At 48.7% G+C, this 15,900-nt stretch overlaps 1 protein-coding gene across 1 annotated transcript in view; it reads right to left on the bottom strand.

Annotated features, from left to right (window-relative positions):
* SLC13A4 (solute carrier family 13 member 4) overlaps positions 1–15,900 on the bottom strand; it is a 40,109-nt gene that overhangs the window by 8,974 nt on the left and 15,235 nt on the right. Inside the window, exons 4-13 of the mRNA XM_011359507.2 lie at positions 15,194–15,330; positions 13,125–13,297; positions 12,642–12,696; positions 10,018–10,057; positions 9,151–9,228; positions 7,218–7,402; positions 3,743–3,862; positions 2,565–2,666; positions 1,076–1,177; positions 136–233 (exon numbers count right to left, since the gene is read on the bottom strand). Of these exons, the coding sequence (XP_011357809.1) occupies positions 136–233; positions 1,076–1,177; positions 2,565–2,666; positions 3,743–3,862; positions 7,218–7,402; positions 9,151–9,228; positions 10,018–10,057; positions 12,642–12,696; positions 13,125–13,297; positions 15,194–15,330 (1,090 nt within the window). The remainder of the gene's footprint in view (positions 1–135; positions 234–1,075; positions 1,178–2,564; positions 2,667–3,742; positions 3,863–7,217; positions 7,403–9,150; positions 9,229–10,017; positions 10,058–12,641; positions 12,697–13,124; positions 13,298–15,193; positions 15,331–15,900) is intronic.

Below are 15,900 nucleotides of genomic sequence, written 5' to 3'. Positions count from 1 at the left end.
TGATCTGTAGAGTAGGGGCTGAGCTGCTATTTGGGGCAGAATCAGAGGGCCTTGGTCAGGTGCCTTCTGAAAATTCTGACTCGGGTATCACGTGACTAGAGCCAGCCCCAGCATCTCCCCTTGTACCCCTCTCACCATCCTTCTTTTTCCCAAAGCAAGGCTTCTTTGCTGGAATCAGGAAGAGGAGGAAGCCGAGGAAGACAGAGACGGTGGCATCGGTGCGGTAGCCTTTCCTAGCAAGAGAGAAGCAGGCTGGAGGAGGTGGGCAGGAGGCCCCAGGGTAGCGCTGCGTCTCGGCCTGGTCTGAACCTGAGGCCTGCCTGTAGGACCTAGTCAAGAAGGGGCATCAGTCTGCGCCTTGCCCGTTTTGCCATGCCATCCAGTGGTGGATTTAATGGGCAATGGTTATAGTCCAAAGGCGGGGCCTGGCTAGGGAAAATGACTTGGTGTGAATTTATGGGCCCATCGACTGGGATGAGTCCCAGGAGGAGTGATGAGGAGTTGGCTTAGGTGAAGGAGACTGGAAAAGGGTGGGTCCTCTTTCCTGCGAGGTTCACACCTCCACGTGTGTCTTTTCTCAGACTAGAAGCTGTGCTGGCAGAGCCAGAGGCCTGTGGCCCTGGCCCTCAGGGGAAGATGCGGGGTGTGTGTGTGTGTGTGTGTGTGTGTGTGTGTGTGGCCGGAGCCGTGTTTGCCTCTTCCCCCACAGGCCTCAGCCACTGCATGGCCATGGTCTCTCTACAGTTGATAATTTACTTTAGGGACATTTTCTCCTTTAACTCTCACAACAACGAGATAGCTGAGGTCAAAAGATCTTAAGTGACAAGACCAAGGTCACACAGCTGCATAAGTGGTGGCGCTGGATCCCAACCCCTGACCTGGACTCCGAAGACTGTATTTTCTTCTTGACTGTATCCTGCAGCTTCCTGAAAAAGAGGAGGCTTCCACAGGAACAAAGTGATGTCCTGGCTTCATGTCTGTCCCTGACAGTCTAGGAGGGGACACCATTGAAAACTGCCGGAGAAGTTTCCAGGACGAGGTTGTTTGTTCTTGAGGAGGAGACGAAATCACTTACTTTTCAAAGAACGAGTCCCAGCCGGGAACGAAGCCAGGCTCCCGCGTGAACCACAGCACCGTCATCAGGATGAAGAAAAATCCGGTCACCATTTCAGGGTAGCTATAAAATAAAACAGACCTGCTCCAGGAACTGCAAACGTTGTTAGCTTTTTCACTTGCTTTGGGATGCTCCTCTATTCAGAGCTTCAGTACCGGAGGCATAAAACGCAGTTACTGCTTAAACACTCTCAACGGCCAGCAGTAAAGTGAAAAAACGAGACGGTGTCAGAAAATGTTAAAACCATGTTTGCTAGAGACACTTCGGTGGGAAGGAAAGGTAACATCACACATTTATGAAATAATTTAAAATACAGCCTGCAAAGAGAGTGCAGTAAAATGGGCCCCTCTAACACTGCCGGTGGAGGTAGAAATTGCGACAGCTTTTTTAAAGCAATTTGACAGTAGATCTCAGGATCCTTAACTTCGATCATTCCTTTTATCTAAGGAAATAACCAGAAACACACATAGAACCATTACCTATTAAAAAACTAAACAGTAAAAAGATGAAACAACCTACATATCCAATAATATTCCACGACATCGAATATAGTTCAGTGTGCGTAAAAATGAGATGCAGCTAATAATTATGTTGCTATAGCAGAGTTAATTATCTGGGATCCTAATGACAGTCTAATGCTAACTGAAAAAAGGCAAGATATGAAACTCTTCAGTATGGATTGAATTCTACCAAAAATACATATACATATTATATAATACATATAATTTTGCAACGAAAAAAGCATGGAACAGTACATCATGTTAACAGCTAACACCAGGATGCTAGGAACACAAGTCGATTTTTCTTTTATATTTTCCTGTATTTTCTAAGCGTTCCACAATGAACATGTATTCCTTTTGTAAATTAAAGTTTAAAAAAATACAGCTTTAACCTGAATCCTTTTACACACGTCTGCCAATTGCCAGAAAAGGAAGAACAGCTCAAAACAAGACGCTGGGTCACTACAGGAAAGCTGACAGAAATAGCCAAGAGTTAGCGAGTGAATTCTCGGACCCTCTGTCTTCGAATCTATTTGATGCTGCCTGATGCTCTCAATACAGTACAAAGTCCCCAGCTCCCTAGGAGTGGCCACTGGACCTGTGGTGGCTCACTCTGAGCACTGTGGGGAGTCCTGACTTTAGAGAGTTCAGCCAACAGGGTGGCTGCTGCACTGTCTTGCATTGTTCCTTGTCTGGCTGCCCCATCTATGACTCTCCACGCCCCCCATGCCACCGCAATGCCTTGGACTCAGAATATAGGGAAGAGAAAGGGCGGCCACCTAGAATCTGAGGCAGATTTTGGCACTAAATAGCATCTCTAAATGCCTGGGGTCGTGGTTGTGGGAAATTCCTCCAGCTCAAGGGACCATGGAGAACAAGGCTGCTTCTGTGTTCGCTTTCCCTGCCACGCTCTCTCTCCCGAAGGGAGAAGACGAGTGGCTGAGTCTTACCTGATGGCTCCCAGCTTTTCATATTCCTCTCGGATCCTCTTCTCTGACAACTCTTCCCTTTTGGTCTTATTCTTCTTGCTCAGAGAGCAGGTCTCTTTAAAACTGAGAAGGGAGAATGAGCAAAAAGAAAGAAGAAACACACTTCTGAGGCCCAGAGGAGATCGAGTATTAAGCAAATACTAAACTACTGGCTTGTCTGATCATTTCTCTCTGCTCACACGCTCTGCCCCTCCAACCCCACCTATCGCACTACTATTATTTGCCAGGTACACTGCCTCTCATCAGCCTTCTCCCCTGGCCTTTTGGGTTATCCATCTAGTCTATCAATGTGAAGTTATGATCTTATGGATTTATGCAGGTGTCTTTATGTGGGGTTGTTTCTACATACTTGTCTTTTACATAATAGAGAATGTGACATGGCCTACGTGTGTAGATGTTTATATATTTGTGTGTTGCACACATGTGTGTTGATCTGTCTAGAGACAAGGCTTTTCTGGGGCGAAGTGCATCTTGGTTTTCCATTTGTGACACTGGAGGTATAGAAATATTCAGCAATCATTGATTTGACGACAGTCTCCGAGTAAGAAATAAGTCAGTTCAGGGGACACTCCTTGACCATTGGGAGCATCGGGTTCCATAGACAAGTAGCAAAGACTCATTATGCATCTTCTCCTTAGGTGCCTGAAGCTGATTACATCTGGATATTACTGGTTGTAAAGAAAAAGTTTGTTTCGCTAAGCAGATTAATATTAGAAATAATATTGCGGGGGGAATGCCAACTTGTTATTTTGAGGAAAGTGAGCACATTCTATACAAATGCTCATTTTATAAAATTAAGCTTAAGGCAACTTCTACTTGGAATCATATTTCTTTAGAAGTTATTTGAAGTTACTCTCTATGCTCTGAGCAAAGAAACTACATGGAACACTCTGAAGAGTGTTCTTTTAGACTTTTTATAAATCAGACATTTCTTCTAACCAGTTGGTTGGAATTAAGGACAGTTCACTGTCGAGCTCGGAGTGAAGCGTAGAGCTCCTGGACGTTTAGAGCATCCAGGACAGATGGTGCCTGACTCGCCACCCAGTCCCCTGTGTTCCCCTAGGGGTGCCCTCCAGGGCTTGTGCAGTGACCTTGGATGAGGAGAGCCTCTGCCTCGCTGGCAGGGCCCTGGGACTCACTTGCAGCCCAGGAACAACCAGTGCATCCAAAACCAGCTGACCACCAGCATGATGAGGGAGATAGGGAAGCTGAAGAGGAACCAGGTGCCAAAGTTGACCACTTCTGCAGCTGGATACTGGCTGTAGGGGAAAGAACCAGGGCAGTGAATAGAAAAGGTGGATTTCCATGTGGCAGAAGCTAAATGCTCCTTAAGAAGACACGTAGCAGAGCTAAGGTAGAGATGATAACAATATGGTAAAACATTATCTAGAACACACTTATTTGACGGTTGCAACTGTACAGTGTCCAGCCACGATTATGAAGTAAGCTAAAAAAGGCACCTAGACAACCAAAATTAATGTCACTGAAGTGTATATATTTTGCACTTGGGAGAATCACTTGGAAGTGGTTTGCTCTTAATTTATGTAAAGATTCTGATAAGTTTATTCATCCGGTTTTCAAGACAAGAGGATGGAGAGGGCAGTCTGGTGTACTTTGTTTATAAAGTCACAGAAGGAATGTGGGTTTTGATGGGGGGGCGGTGGCGAGGCATCAGTTCTAAAGAACTTCGGAATCTGGGGCCTCATGAAGGTTTTCGGTGTTAACTGTACCCACAGGAGAACCAGGACGTGGAAACTCCAGATCTTGTATCGACATCCTCTGCTGTCTTAGGGGGCTAGGGACGTTGCCCAGAGGACTCCTCATTCATCATCGGGCAGAGCTGTGGCCCTCAGCCCAGGTCATATTTCCTGGGGAGCAAGGATGGACCATGTGTGAGCCATGACTATAGCCAAGACAGTGTCTGCGTTTCTTTACCCTTGGGTCCTTCTTGGGGGCTGAGCATAGAGCACCCTCAAAGGTGGGAAGAGACCGTGCCCCTCTTTTCGTGGTAGGAACTGCATGGAAAAAGAGCGAGGGGCCAAGAAGAGCAGGCTCCCCCACAGAGAATGCAATGGAAGCACAGGATATAAGAGTGTTTAATCTCTGTCATCACAGGGACTTCCACTCTTTTGCATTATGGCCTGGTCATGGACTCACTAACATTTATGTGCCTCTTGGAGAAGTTACGATAGCTTGTGCCCTCCGTAAAGGCCAGGATGGGTCACTGATAGTGGGTATTGGGAAGAAGGGCTTTTGGAGCTAGAAGGATGTCCAAGGACAGAAATCATTCAGTGACTCATTGTGGACTGCCCTGGGCTACCAAGCATAAAGTCTGTTGCATCATCTCTATGTAGAAACCCAGGCCTTGCTCCAGGACCCAGGAAAAGGAATGGACTTTCATAATAGATTAAATAGACTTTCGTGACTAAACGCAAGGGTCTAATACCATTTATAGCATCTCTAAAAGTTAGAATATTTATACACATATGTGTGTGTGTGTGTGTGTGTGTGTGTGTACTCATACACATATATATGTATGTATATCTATAGTAACAGAATATATATATGTAGTATAACAGCTAATTTATAGATTTTTGAATATCAAAAATGAACTCTCGGGGTGGTCTGTTCACCAATGCCAAGAAAAACAGCATGGTGGCACTTTGAGACCAGTGGGGACCCATGGAGCCCACCTTCCTTTCATAGAATCCCTGTTGTCCAGGTAAGCTACAATTATGGCTAAATGTACCACTGACCACCCAAGAAGTAGACCGAGAGACTACGAATTAGCCCAACCACAAAATGAAGCAGAAGTTAAAGAGCTGAAAGTCCGAGCCCGCACAGAGTTATGGGGGGTGAAGAGTTTATGAAGCTCGGATGTTGGGGAGTTAGGTCTTAAACTTTCATTGATCTTTCCTCCTCCTTCCCCTCTTCCTCCTTTTTTCCTTCTTTCTTATCTTTCCTGCTAAAATGAAAGCTGTGTTTCTCCTCTTGTCCATGATCGATTTCTTCCCTTTGCACTGGATCCCATCCCTGCTTGTTTTCTCAGTGACGTCGTCGCTCTACCAGATCGTCCCCTCTCTCCTAAATCGTCTGGATCTTCCCCGTCAGCAGGTAAATGTCTTCCATCTCAAAACCACCTACTTCACTCTCCCTTTATTATCATCCCATGTCTCTCTTCCCTTCACAGCCAGTTCTCCATTTCCTCCATCTTACTCTTCAATCCACTGAAATTTGGCTTCTTTTCCAATCGCTCGACCGAACTGTTCTTGCCTAGGTCACCAGTAACCTCTCTGTCATCTAATCGAATGGATACAGTTTAGTCCTTATTTTGCTTGATCATTCAATCAACTTTAAACGATATGGACCATTCTTTCCTTCTTGAAACACTTTCTTCCCTTGGGTAGAAGGATGCCAGATTTTCCTCTTTCCTGTCTAATATCATTTTATTCTTTTCTAGTCTACTTTAACTGCTCGAGCTTAATATTTATGCCCCCTGCTCTACTTTATGCGTTCTCCTTGAGTCATCTCCTTCATTCTATGGCTTCAGTTTCCATATCCATACCACCAGGACGGACTACCGGCTCGTTTGTGGAGCCCAGTACAAAATGCAAATGTGGGGTCCCTTGTTCCAAAATTATTAAGAATTTCAAGTTGGCGAAGGCAAGCGTGGAGCCCTTCTGAGCAAGGTGTTACAAGTGACCGTGTGACCGCACACTGGTTATGGGTCCATGAAGGCGGCTCTGCAGGCCACTGCAAATCTGTGCCAAAGTCTCTAAATCTATGCCTTCAGCCTGAAAATTTCTCTTGTGCTTTGGATCTGTCTCCTAACTGGATACATCAATCTCTAATCTTTCCCCTCATTTAGGTCAAGGGCAACTCCGTTCCCCAGTTGCTGAAGCCACAAGCCTGACAATCAGACTTGGCTTTTCCCTCTTTCAGGTTTTCTCATCCTACCGCGGCCCGTCAAGTCTACCTCTGAACGTCTCTCGAATCCGACCATTTCTCCTGCCCACTGCCACTGTTATCCAGGTCACCATCGGCTTTCTCGGGGGCGTCTGCGGCAGCATCCGAAATTGTCTTCCTGCTGCCTGTCTTCTCCTTTCCAATCTATGCTCCGCTTTCGAAATCCAAAATGAGTTTTCAAAATAATAAATCTGATCACCTCACTCTCTGCCTCACATTCTTTAAAGATTTTTCACAGCCTTTCGGTTGCAGTCCAAGTCCTTTAGACGCCTGCGGTCTGCCTGTCCACCTCCCCGGCTTCCTTTCGCCCTCTCTCGTTTTCTTTTATGGGCTCTGCTCTCTTGCTCCGAGCCCCCTGCACACCATTTTGTCTGGAACATCTCCCTTCATCGAGTCTACTTCAGCTCATGCTTCAGGTCTCTATTTCACCATTGCATTTAGACAGGGCGACCTCCCCCAGTGGGGTTTTCCCAGGAGAAGCCCGCCCTTCTCAAGTCACATTTAACTGTAATGGCTTGACTGTCTCTTTTCCCTCTTGGAACAGAAGCTGTTCTAGTCCTGTTTTCTGCTGTATCCTTAGCACTTAGTCCCGCTCCTGACCCGTAGTGGGCGGTTAGGAAATATTTGTTGACCAAGCGGATTGCTTACTTGTTGAAGTGTTCCAAGAAAATGAGGCTGGTGGAGGTGCCAATGATGGTGGTCAGGCCCCCGATGGTCGCGGCATAGGATATGCTCAGGGACAGGCACTTGCAGATCATTTGGTCATGCTGGGACTTGTACTTTCTGTGGAGTTCCTGGTTCCTGGGGCCGGAGGTCAGGACTAGTGGCTTTTCCTGCCAAAGGAAAATCAGTGAATCTATCTGACCCAGCTTGGGTTGTCTGGCACACAAGGCACGGAAAATGGGCACCGTGGTGCAGTGGGCAGGCTTTGAACTTGGGTGTCAGGGAGACATAGCCCCATGCCAATTCTATTATTTCCCAACTCAGGGAGACCCTCCAAATTGCACTTTCTTCTCCTGTGAAAAGGGGAAAATCCTATTTTCTCTGCCAGATGGTTGTGAAGGGTAGATGAAGTAATATGTATGTACGTATGTGTGTATGTATGTGCGTATGCATGTATGTTTGTTACTTCACTTAGAACACTTCTTGGTAGTTCATGAATAGTAAGCTATTATTATTTTTGTCGTTAATATTAACAGCATGTTCTGTCTTTTACTTGAACTCCAGTAGAACTGGTTGCTCTCCATTTCGTGTCAGAATAATAAATCGAAAAATGGTTGTTCTATGTGGAGTTAGAGTGACTGTCTCGATTGGGAGATAACTAAAAAAATAAGCCTTGCATTACAGAAGGACTCTAACTTTCTTTAGGCAGAGGGTCCAAGAGTGTCTCTCTCCTTCCTTACGTCCTCACCTGCTTCTCCTTTCTGCCTACTGGCTTTTTCCCCCCGCCTTTCCCCCTCCTGCTTGCATAAAAGCCTCAGCCTTGCTATGGTCCTCTCAGGCCCTGCTTGGTCAGAAGTTGCCGACCCCTGGTCGCAAGTATAGAGTGAAGAAGCAAGTGTCCTTGTGCCCCACAGGCCCGGCCGCCCCTCATCGAGTCTTCATGAGACTAGGAGTGGCTGCTACAGATGTTGGCGAGCCAGGTCATAGGACAACCACGGGGAAGAGGCCACTTTACGATATTTCTCGAAGCCCTTAGCCGTCTTCCTAGGAGGGCCCGGGTAGGTCTGGATCCTTCCAAACCTCCCTGAGGGATTCATTAATTATCAGAGCTGGAAGAGACCTCAGAGATTCTCTCGTCCAATGTGTCCACAATCCTGTCTTCTAATGAAATCTTACACAGCCCTCCAATATATAAAACGTAAATGTAGCATTTCATTGGCATATATCTATTTTATAACTGAAGTATACATGTGTGGTCAGGGAGACTTGGATTTGAATCAGGGTGCTCCCCGTGTTGGCGCGAGGCCTTGGGTGCATGGTTTCACCTCTCTGCCTCATTTGCAAAAGGGGGTTCAAAATTGCTGCCTCGTTGAGACAAAATGCTTAGCATAGTTCTTGGTACATAATAAGTGTTTAATAAGTGGTGACATTTATGATAATGGTGGATGTTAAGTAACTGAGATCATTTTGATGAACACAAAAATTTGAATCAAGTGATGGCTGCAATTTGATACCAGCTTCAACATCTGTTTTACTTCTGTATTTTGATTCAGTGGTTCAGTACCAGGAAAAGTCTATTCTCACAGCAAAGCAATTGCTTTAAAATCTCAGGATCTTCAAATAAAATATTTGCAGTGTTCCTGAAGTACCTTTGAGGAATAGTTTAGACACCTCTGATCTAGACCAACCCTCAGCTTTCATATTTGGAGGAACTGGGGCTCAGACGGTAGAATGACTTGCCAAGTCAACAGCAAGTTTGTTTTATCTCCATGGCACAGGAGGGCCAGACACTGATGTGGATATGAGGGCCTGGCGATGGCTCACTAGCCTGGAGCCCTCACGACTTTGAGGCCAGTGCCCCTTGGGAAGTTCAGGCATTTCATGTAGGAAACAGGGCCAGGAGGGACAGTCTAGTTACCTGGGGTGGGTGCTGCTTCCTGCCCTGGTGGTTTGCAGTTTTGACGGGGTTGGTGACTGTATGCGCACCATTCAGGCTCTGTGGGGACAAAGACCATCACACTGTCAGGACGAGGACATGGGGTGGCCTGGGGAGCACTGCCTAGTCATGCCAGGGGCGCCCCCCCACTCAGCACTGTGAGAACTGGAGACTAGAACCTGCGCTCCATCTCACAAGTTCCCATCCGGGCTGGGGTCAAACACCCCATTTGAAGAAGCTTTTAAAACTTGGCAGAGTATGGCTCTGTCTTCAGAGGAGAGCTTGGCTTTCTGGAACTTCATTAACTAATGAGGAATCCTTCATTTTTCTTTAACACGAAATGAAATAAATAAATAAATAAATAAAGTTGCACCACAAGAAAGCCCATAATCTGGACTGATCAAAGTCCATCCATTTGGATAGATGTGAGATGTCAAAGCAGCTTTGGGGGAGGGGGTGGCCAAGTAGCCGTGTGCAGGTAAACTTGCCTTTCTCCTATAAATATGTCTCTTTTTGTAATCAGATTTTTGTAAATGGAATCCCCCACCTCCCCCCAAAAAAATCCTAAGGATGAATCTGGCCCTTTAAAATCTGGACGGCTGAGTACTGGATTTCCATGAAGAAAAGGTCAACTTTAGGTGGCCGAGCCCAGTACTCCGGGCTGCGTTTGGAGCTGTGCCGGCCCTCGCCAGGAGCCCGTCCAGGCTCGGGTGAGCGAGAGCACCTCTCTGCCCTCACGTCCGTGGAGGCCACGCAGCTCTAGGACAAGCCATCAGGCATCTCTGTCCCTGAGTTATCTCGAGGGGCTTTCAAGTATCTCAAAGCACAGAGGAAAACCGAAGGCCATACCTTGTTCTGCATCAGAGAAGTGAAGTCTGTCGTCGAGGTGCTGGAATGAAGTGAAGGAAGTGGGAATCAACAGTGACCAGATCGCACGAGATGGGAATTCTGCCCGCACAGCCGTGACTGGTTTAAGTGACCCCTCTGGACCCCGGTTTCCTAGGCTACAGAGAAGGCTACTTCACTCTAGCCTTCCTCGTCTTCCAGAGATGCTGCCAGGATTGGTGGGGACAGAGCATTTCCTTTGAAGCAGAAGTGATACCCCTAATGACAGCTAACACGGAGCGCTTAGTAGGCGCTGAACACTCAAACGTGGACTTTAATCTCCACGACCTGGTTAATTCTAACAGATCCATGGTGCAGGTACCACCGCCTGCATTTGCAGAGCAGGAGACTAGGCAGAGAGAGGGCACGAACGTCCTGCGGGCAGTGGCGTGCTACGCGGTGGTGCCAGGTAGGAACCCGTCTCTGTCTGCCCGGGGAGGCATGGCCCCTGCCGCGTGCTCACCGGCTGACTCTGGCGGTCTTTATCTAGGAAGAGAAACTTGCGACATGCTTATCTGAGGTGAAGGAGCAGGAAGGGCCCAGACTCCGCATGGTGAAAGGCAAGTGAGAACAAGAAGATGGGAAGGAATTTCTACTCAGCACCTGCCCCTCGCAGGTGGCGGTCACCTGTGCTGCTGAGTCTCTCCCACACCTGTCGGTCCCCAAGCTTTGCCCGGAGTAGAGAGGGAGGTGAGAATTTGACTTTCAGTGCTGCCTACAAACTGAATGCTAAATAGATGTTTCTGGTTCGTCTTAGTTCTGAGGACAGTAGGTGCTATAAGCTCACCACTGTGGAGACAACGAGACGTGCGGGTCCCACATGCGGGACTGGGGGCCCTGTGGCCATCACTCATCCCTGTGGCCATCACTCATCCCTGTGGCCATCACTCATCCCAGGCACCAGGGAAGGAGGAGGGGCTGAGAGGTTCAGAGGGAAGCATTCTTTGGAGAGAGTCAGCCTGTGAGGAACAGTGTGGGATGCTTCCCGTCCGTCCTTCCCACACTGGGTGAGGATGGCAGGCAAGGAACCCCTCGGGCCGCATGGAAGGGGCTGGCGGAGAGAGAAGGCTGCGTCCTCACACTGCCAGCCGCCCTGGCACCCACCAGCAGGCTCCGCTGCGAGAGTTTGAGGGACAACTTGAGCTTTTTTCTGGAGTGTGGGGCACATATTTTTGTCCGGCAATGAACAAAGGCAGGAGGCCAGGGGGTGCTGCTGGAGAGGCCAGAGTGAGGAGACCCCGTGCCACGGGAGCGGCCCACGGAGGGGAGCTGGGCCGCAGCCATCTTGAAAGGGCCCTGCTGCCCCGGAGCAGAGGCGGCTCCTGGAAGAAGGGGCTGTGGGGGGAGCCGCCAGAGCACAGAACCCAGGACGGGGCCTGAGTGTCGTCCAGAGCGCCTCACCGCTGTCGGTCCAGGCTGTGCAGAGGTGGCCTCAAGGGACACTCAGCTACAACGCCTCCAGCCCAGACCCTTTGGCCCCTTTATCTTTCCTGCATCCTACAGCCTCTGCCCTCACCCCGGAGAAGTCGGAGCCGCAGAGTGAGTGGGGAAAGGAGAGGGAGGTGGAGGAAGAGAGAAGAGTTGGTTCTTCCCCACTCGCTTTTACCTCTTACTCTGCAGACCTGGGCTGAAGCGGGGGGGCGGGTGTGAGCATGAGAGAAAGTGGGGGAAGCGTTGGATGAGCGATGGAAGTTTTCACAGGGGTCTGGACCAGACCGCTGACTATCTGAAAATGAGATGGTTCTGAAATCTGGCAGGAACCAGAAGAGTTTCGGGATTTGCCCGAGTTATCGTCAAGGGTCAGGGAGGGAAACGCAACATGCCCTGGTGGAAGTCAGTGGTGGGAGGCAGACAAAGCTGTATCCTGATGACACCCTTCTGCGTGAATCCCAGTGCATGTGCTGGTTGCACTCGATGTGAGGCCTCCATTGTTTTAAGGAAAAGAGCAAATCGAAAAACTGAGCTCTAGTACAAATCCAACTTTGAAAGTATGATACTCATCACGAAATACCTTGAAAACTACATTTTGCTGTCGAACCTCCCAAAGCAATGGGTTGTTACTGGGTCACTCGCATGAGTGTTCGAGGCTCCATTTCTCCTTTTCTAGATGCTGCTTTTCATCATCAAATGGCTCTCATCCACCGTCCTCTAATCCCCTGTCACCTAATTTTTCTTTGCCATATCTAACAAGACCAAATCTAGTATCTATAAAACTTTGTGATTCTCTAAGAATCTCCAGTGCCATCTATCATGTGAGTATCTTTCCATTAATAGATTAAACGTATTTTTCTAAGAGAGACATCGATTCAGATGAAACTCTACTTGGCAGATGTGTGGGCAAACCCTGTACCCCGTCAGAGTCAATGTCCTGTTCTTATCTCTTCCCTCATCACTGCAAACCCTGTGGTTAAGGGAGGTGCCCTCAAGGTCTTGGCAGGTGGCTCCAGGTATGGGGAGGCAGTGGGGTGGCAAGAGGTGCGTGTGGCCCAAAGGTCTAAAAGAGCTGTTTATGGGCCCAGGTCCCAGCTTTCCTGACCTCGGAAGGGACGGGGAGCGGCTCCGTGTGGGAGGAGGGCATTCATACTCACTCTTCATTGACAAAGATGAGTTCCAGAGAAGGTTGGCTATTGTTCGCATCCAGACCTACAGTCGCAAAGGAGAGCGGGAAGTGAGCTGTGGGGGCGGGGCCCCCTCTTGTGGGGCGGGGCTCGGGAAGCGGGGCACAAAGGCTGCTGCTGGAGGCTGCTGGCTGAGGACTCTCCCCCCTCCCCCGACCCCAAAGGCACGGAGGGACTCATGGCTTGTCCTGACCCTTGAGCGTTTGGGGGAAAGGAGCGGAGGTGGCTGCTGTAAGTGCGGGGAGAAGGAAGAGCTGGCAATAGGGTGAGGGGCGGGTCACAGGAAAGCTTCAGGCTACAAAGGCTTGTATTGGATAGAGGGGAGGGAAGGGGAAGCAGCAGAAGACGAGGGGAGGGACGTAGGTGAGGGGTCGTGGGGTGGGCACCCAGCTGGGCAGTGTCCAGAGAGGAGGGCAGAGGGGCAAAGGGTAGATGAACTCCAGCAAACTGTACTGATGGGCTCGGCCTCTTCGATGCTGGAGTTGCTGGCCACCAGCTGCTCCTCCTCGGCACTGACCAGCTCCTGCAGCACGGCCTCCACGATGGGCATCACCATGGCGGTGGTGGACGTGTTCGAGAGCCACATGGAGAGCAGCGTGGTGCAGCACATGAAGCAGAGCAGCAGCCTGCAAGGCAGGGAGGGCAGGCGGGGCGTCCACAGCAGGGCCCCCCGGGGGCCCGCACTGCCGACCCCACAGGGCTCCTTGGGGGCCTCCCACAAGCCCGGTGGCGCTGGCCGAGAGAGCCAGGGGGGGCGATTATCCAGAAAATCTTTTTTTTTTTTTTTTAATGTCATATAGTCAGCTTTGTACTCCCAGGGCTTGGCACAGAGTAAGCAGTAAGTAAATATTGGTCGAATGAATGAACCACACTTCATGGGCTGATGGCCTTAGCCAGGAGAAAGCCCTTACTTAAACGAAGACTAACTTTGGTAGTAGGGGCGGGGGGTGGGCTTACTGATTGCTCGTCTCTCTCTGCAGACATCAGTTTGGTGGCGATAGGTGTTTTGTGTAAAAGGAATTCTATTTTTGTTCTTACACCGAGCAATTCTACAAGTACCGTGACAATCCTTGCCTTGTAGCCAAGTCACCATAGGTATTAGTGACCAAAGAGAGAATAATGTAGGGAGCTCACAGTTCCACCCACTCCTTGACCCACTGCCAACCGGCCCCTGAAGTCACAGAAGCGTCCACATCACTGTGTGCACTTTTTCAGCTGGTATCGTAAAGAGTCAATGCTTAGAGGAAAATACTCATGAAGATAACTCTCCTGTTGTTTCTCTTTGACTCTGAAACGTGCAGCGTGTGTTTGCGCAGACACGGTTGTCATGTCCATAAGATAAGCCAATGTAAGGACCACCGCGTTTATTACTTTAGGTGGTATCACCGACTTTACACAACTGGGGACCATGCATCTAACCTGTGTCTCATGTCTGGGGAGGCCAAGGTCCTGATGGTGTCTTGGTTTGGGGTGACAGTGACCTGAGTTTGCCTGCCCCAGACAAGCAAGGACAGAGAGCACTGCAGTGGGTGGAAACTTGCTGGGGGATGAGGTGAATGGAGATGAGTGGAAACACAAGGGGATATAAATGCTCGACGATAACACCGAGGTTTTAAACAGCCTCGGAGTGCCAACGTGATGGGAAGAAACGCCACTGTGCTCCTTGGAGGTTGCGTGTGGGGCGCAGGGTTATTCCTAGTGAGGGGGTGAATTACGCTGAATCAAGCCGCAGTTAAGTGGGCGGCAGGAGCGTCCTTTTAAGCAAAACCTGTACTCAACTAAAGACTGATGTTGAAAATAAATCCCATATGATTTGTTTATATCCCATTTTACTCCCAAAGGAGTCAGGCAGCTTATGTAAAATCTAGCAAGAAAGTTGTAAACTAGAAGGAAGTGAGTGAGAACTCTTCTTCAAAGGGAAGGGGAGGGGAGGGTCATCCAACAGAGAGGGAGTGAGGTTAACCCCAAACTGTCAATCCCAACTTCCCTGCTCGGTCCCCAAGGCTGTGGATCTCTCGCTGGCCCTGGCAGTGGGGGGAGAAGAGGAAGCCACTGAGGGCAGGTGGTGGGTGCATTGTAGACTCTGGGTCAAATGCGACATGTCTGCAGGTCTGTGGTCTGAACAAATGACAACAAAAACTCGAGGTGGGTGGAGGAAGCTGTCACCGTCACATCTCCTTAAATGACAAAGGACAAGGCACCACGTCCTTGTCCAGCCCGCTTCCTGATACACTGGAAAAAGGTTGGGGAACAATTTCTGTTGGTCCATCTTGGTTCGCCTTATATTTTGTAACCTGCTGCCCTCACAGTCTAGGTTGCTTAGACTGTGACCAAAGTCACACACTCAAATCTCTATTCCACAGTCACAGGCCATTTCACTGGAGGGGGAGGTGGGAGCCCCATGGCCCTGGTGTGTCATCCCATCCCCACGGGTAGAAAAACAACCTGAAGTGGAACTGTCCCTGCGGCCCCATGGGAGCTGGCTGGACGCCCCAGGGCTGGACACCCCAAGTGCGACTTACATGCCCGGCTTGGCTCCGGCCATGATGACCATGCGCAGAGCAATGCGCTTGTGCAGGTCCCACTTCTCCACGGCAGCCGCCACGCAGATGACACCCACCAGCAGCAGCGTGGTGTTCTTGAAGTACTCTGCTGCCACCTGCAGGAGGCCAGCTCAGTCACCGCCCCACCCAGCCCAAGGCCCAGTCCCAGCAGGGAGCGTGAGCCACGCCTGATAAAACCCGTTCCCAGCCAGAGGCTGGCGAACAAGAAGCGGGGAGACGAGGATTATTAAAATAGCCAACTGTTATATAGACTTAAAAAATTTTTTAAATATATATACATACATACTACCTTGGGCAGGCATTATACTTCTTCTTCTCCAAGAAGAATAAATTTATTTAGTTATGATAGAACTATGATTTCAAAGAGTAAACATACTTATCATTTTATCTTAATCCTTAAAAATTATTAAAATAAGCCTGGGTTTGGCCCCACATCTCATTTTTCTTTAGCTTTTAAGAAAATTATATTTATTTTTTATTAGGAAGAAAGTCAATACATGCTCATTACAAAAAACTTCAAAATATAGAAATTTAAAGATAAAATTACCCTTAATCCTACTACTACTACTACTGTTAATACTTTGGTATCTTCAATTTTTTAATGTCTATGTAGATACATAATTGGATTTAGACCGTCTGTACAGTTTTATATCCTGCTTTTTAAA

This window comes from Pteropus vampyrus, unplaced genomic scaffold, assembly GCF_000151845.1.
Source record: "Pteropus vampyrus isolate Shadow unplaced genomic scaffold, Pvam_2.0 Scaffold48, whole genome shotgun sequence".
In the NCBI taxonomy this organism is placed as follows: domain Eukaryota; kingdom Metazoa; phylum Chordata; class Mammalia; order Chiroptera; family Pteropodidae; genus Pteropus; species Pteropus vampyrus.
The sequence above is the reverse complement of the archived record's forward strand: the minus strand, read 5'-3'. Positions and strand labels throughout refer to the sequence as shown.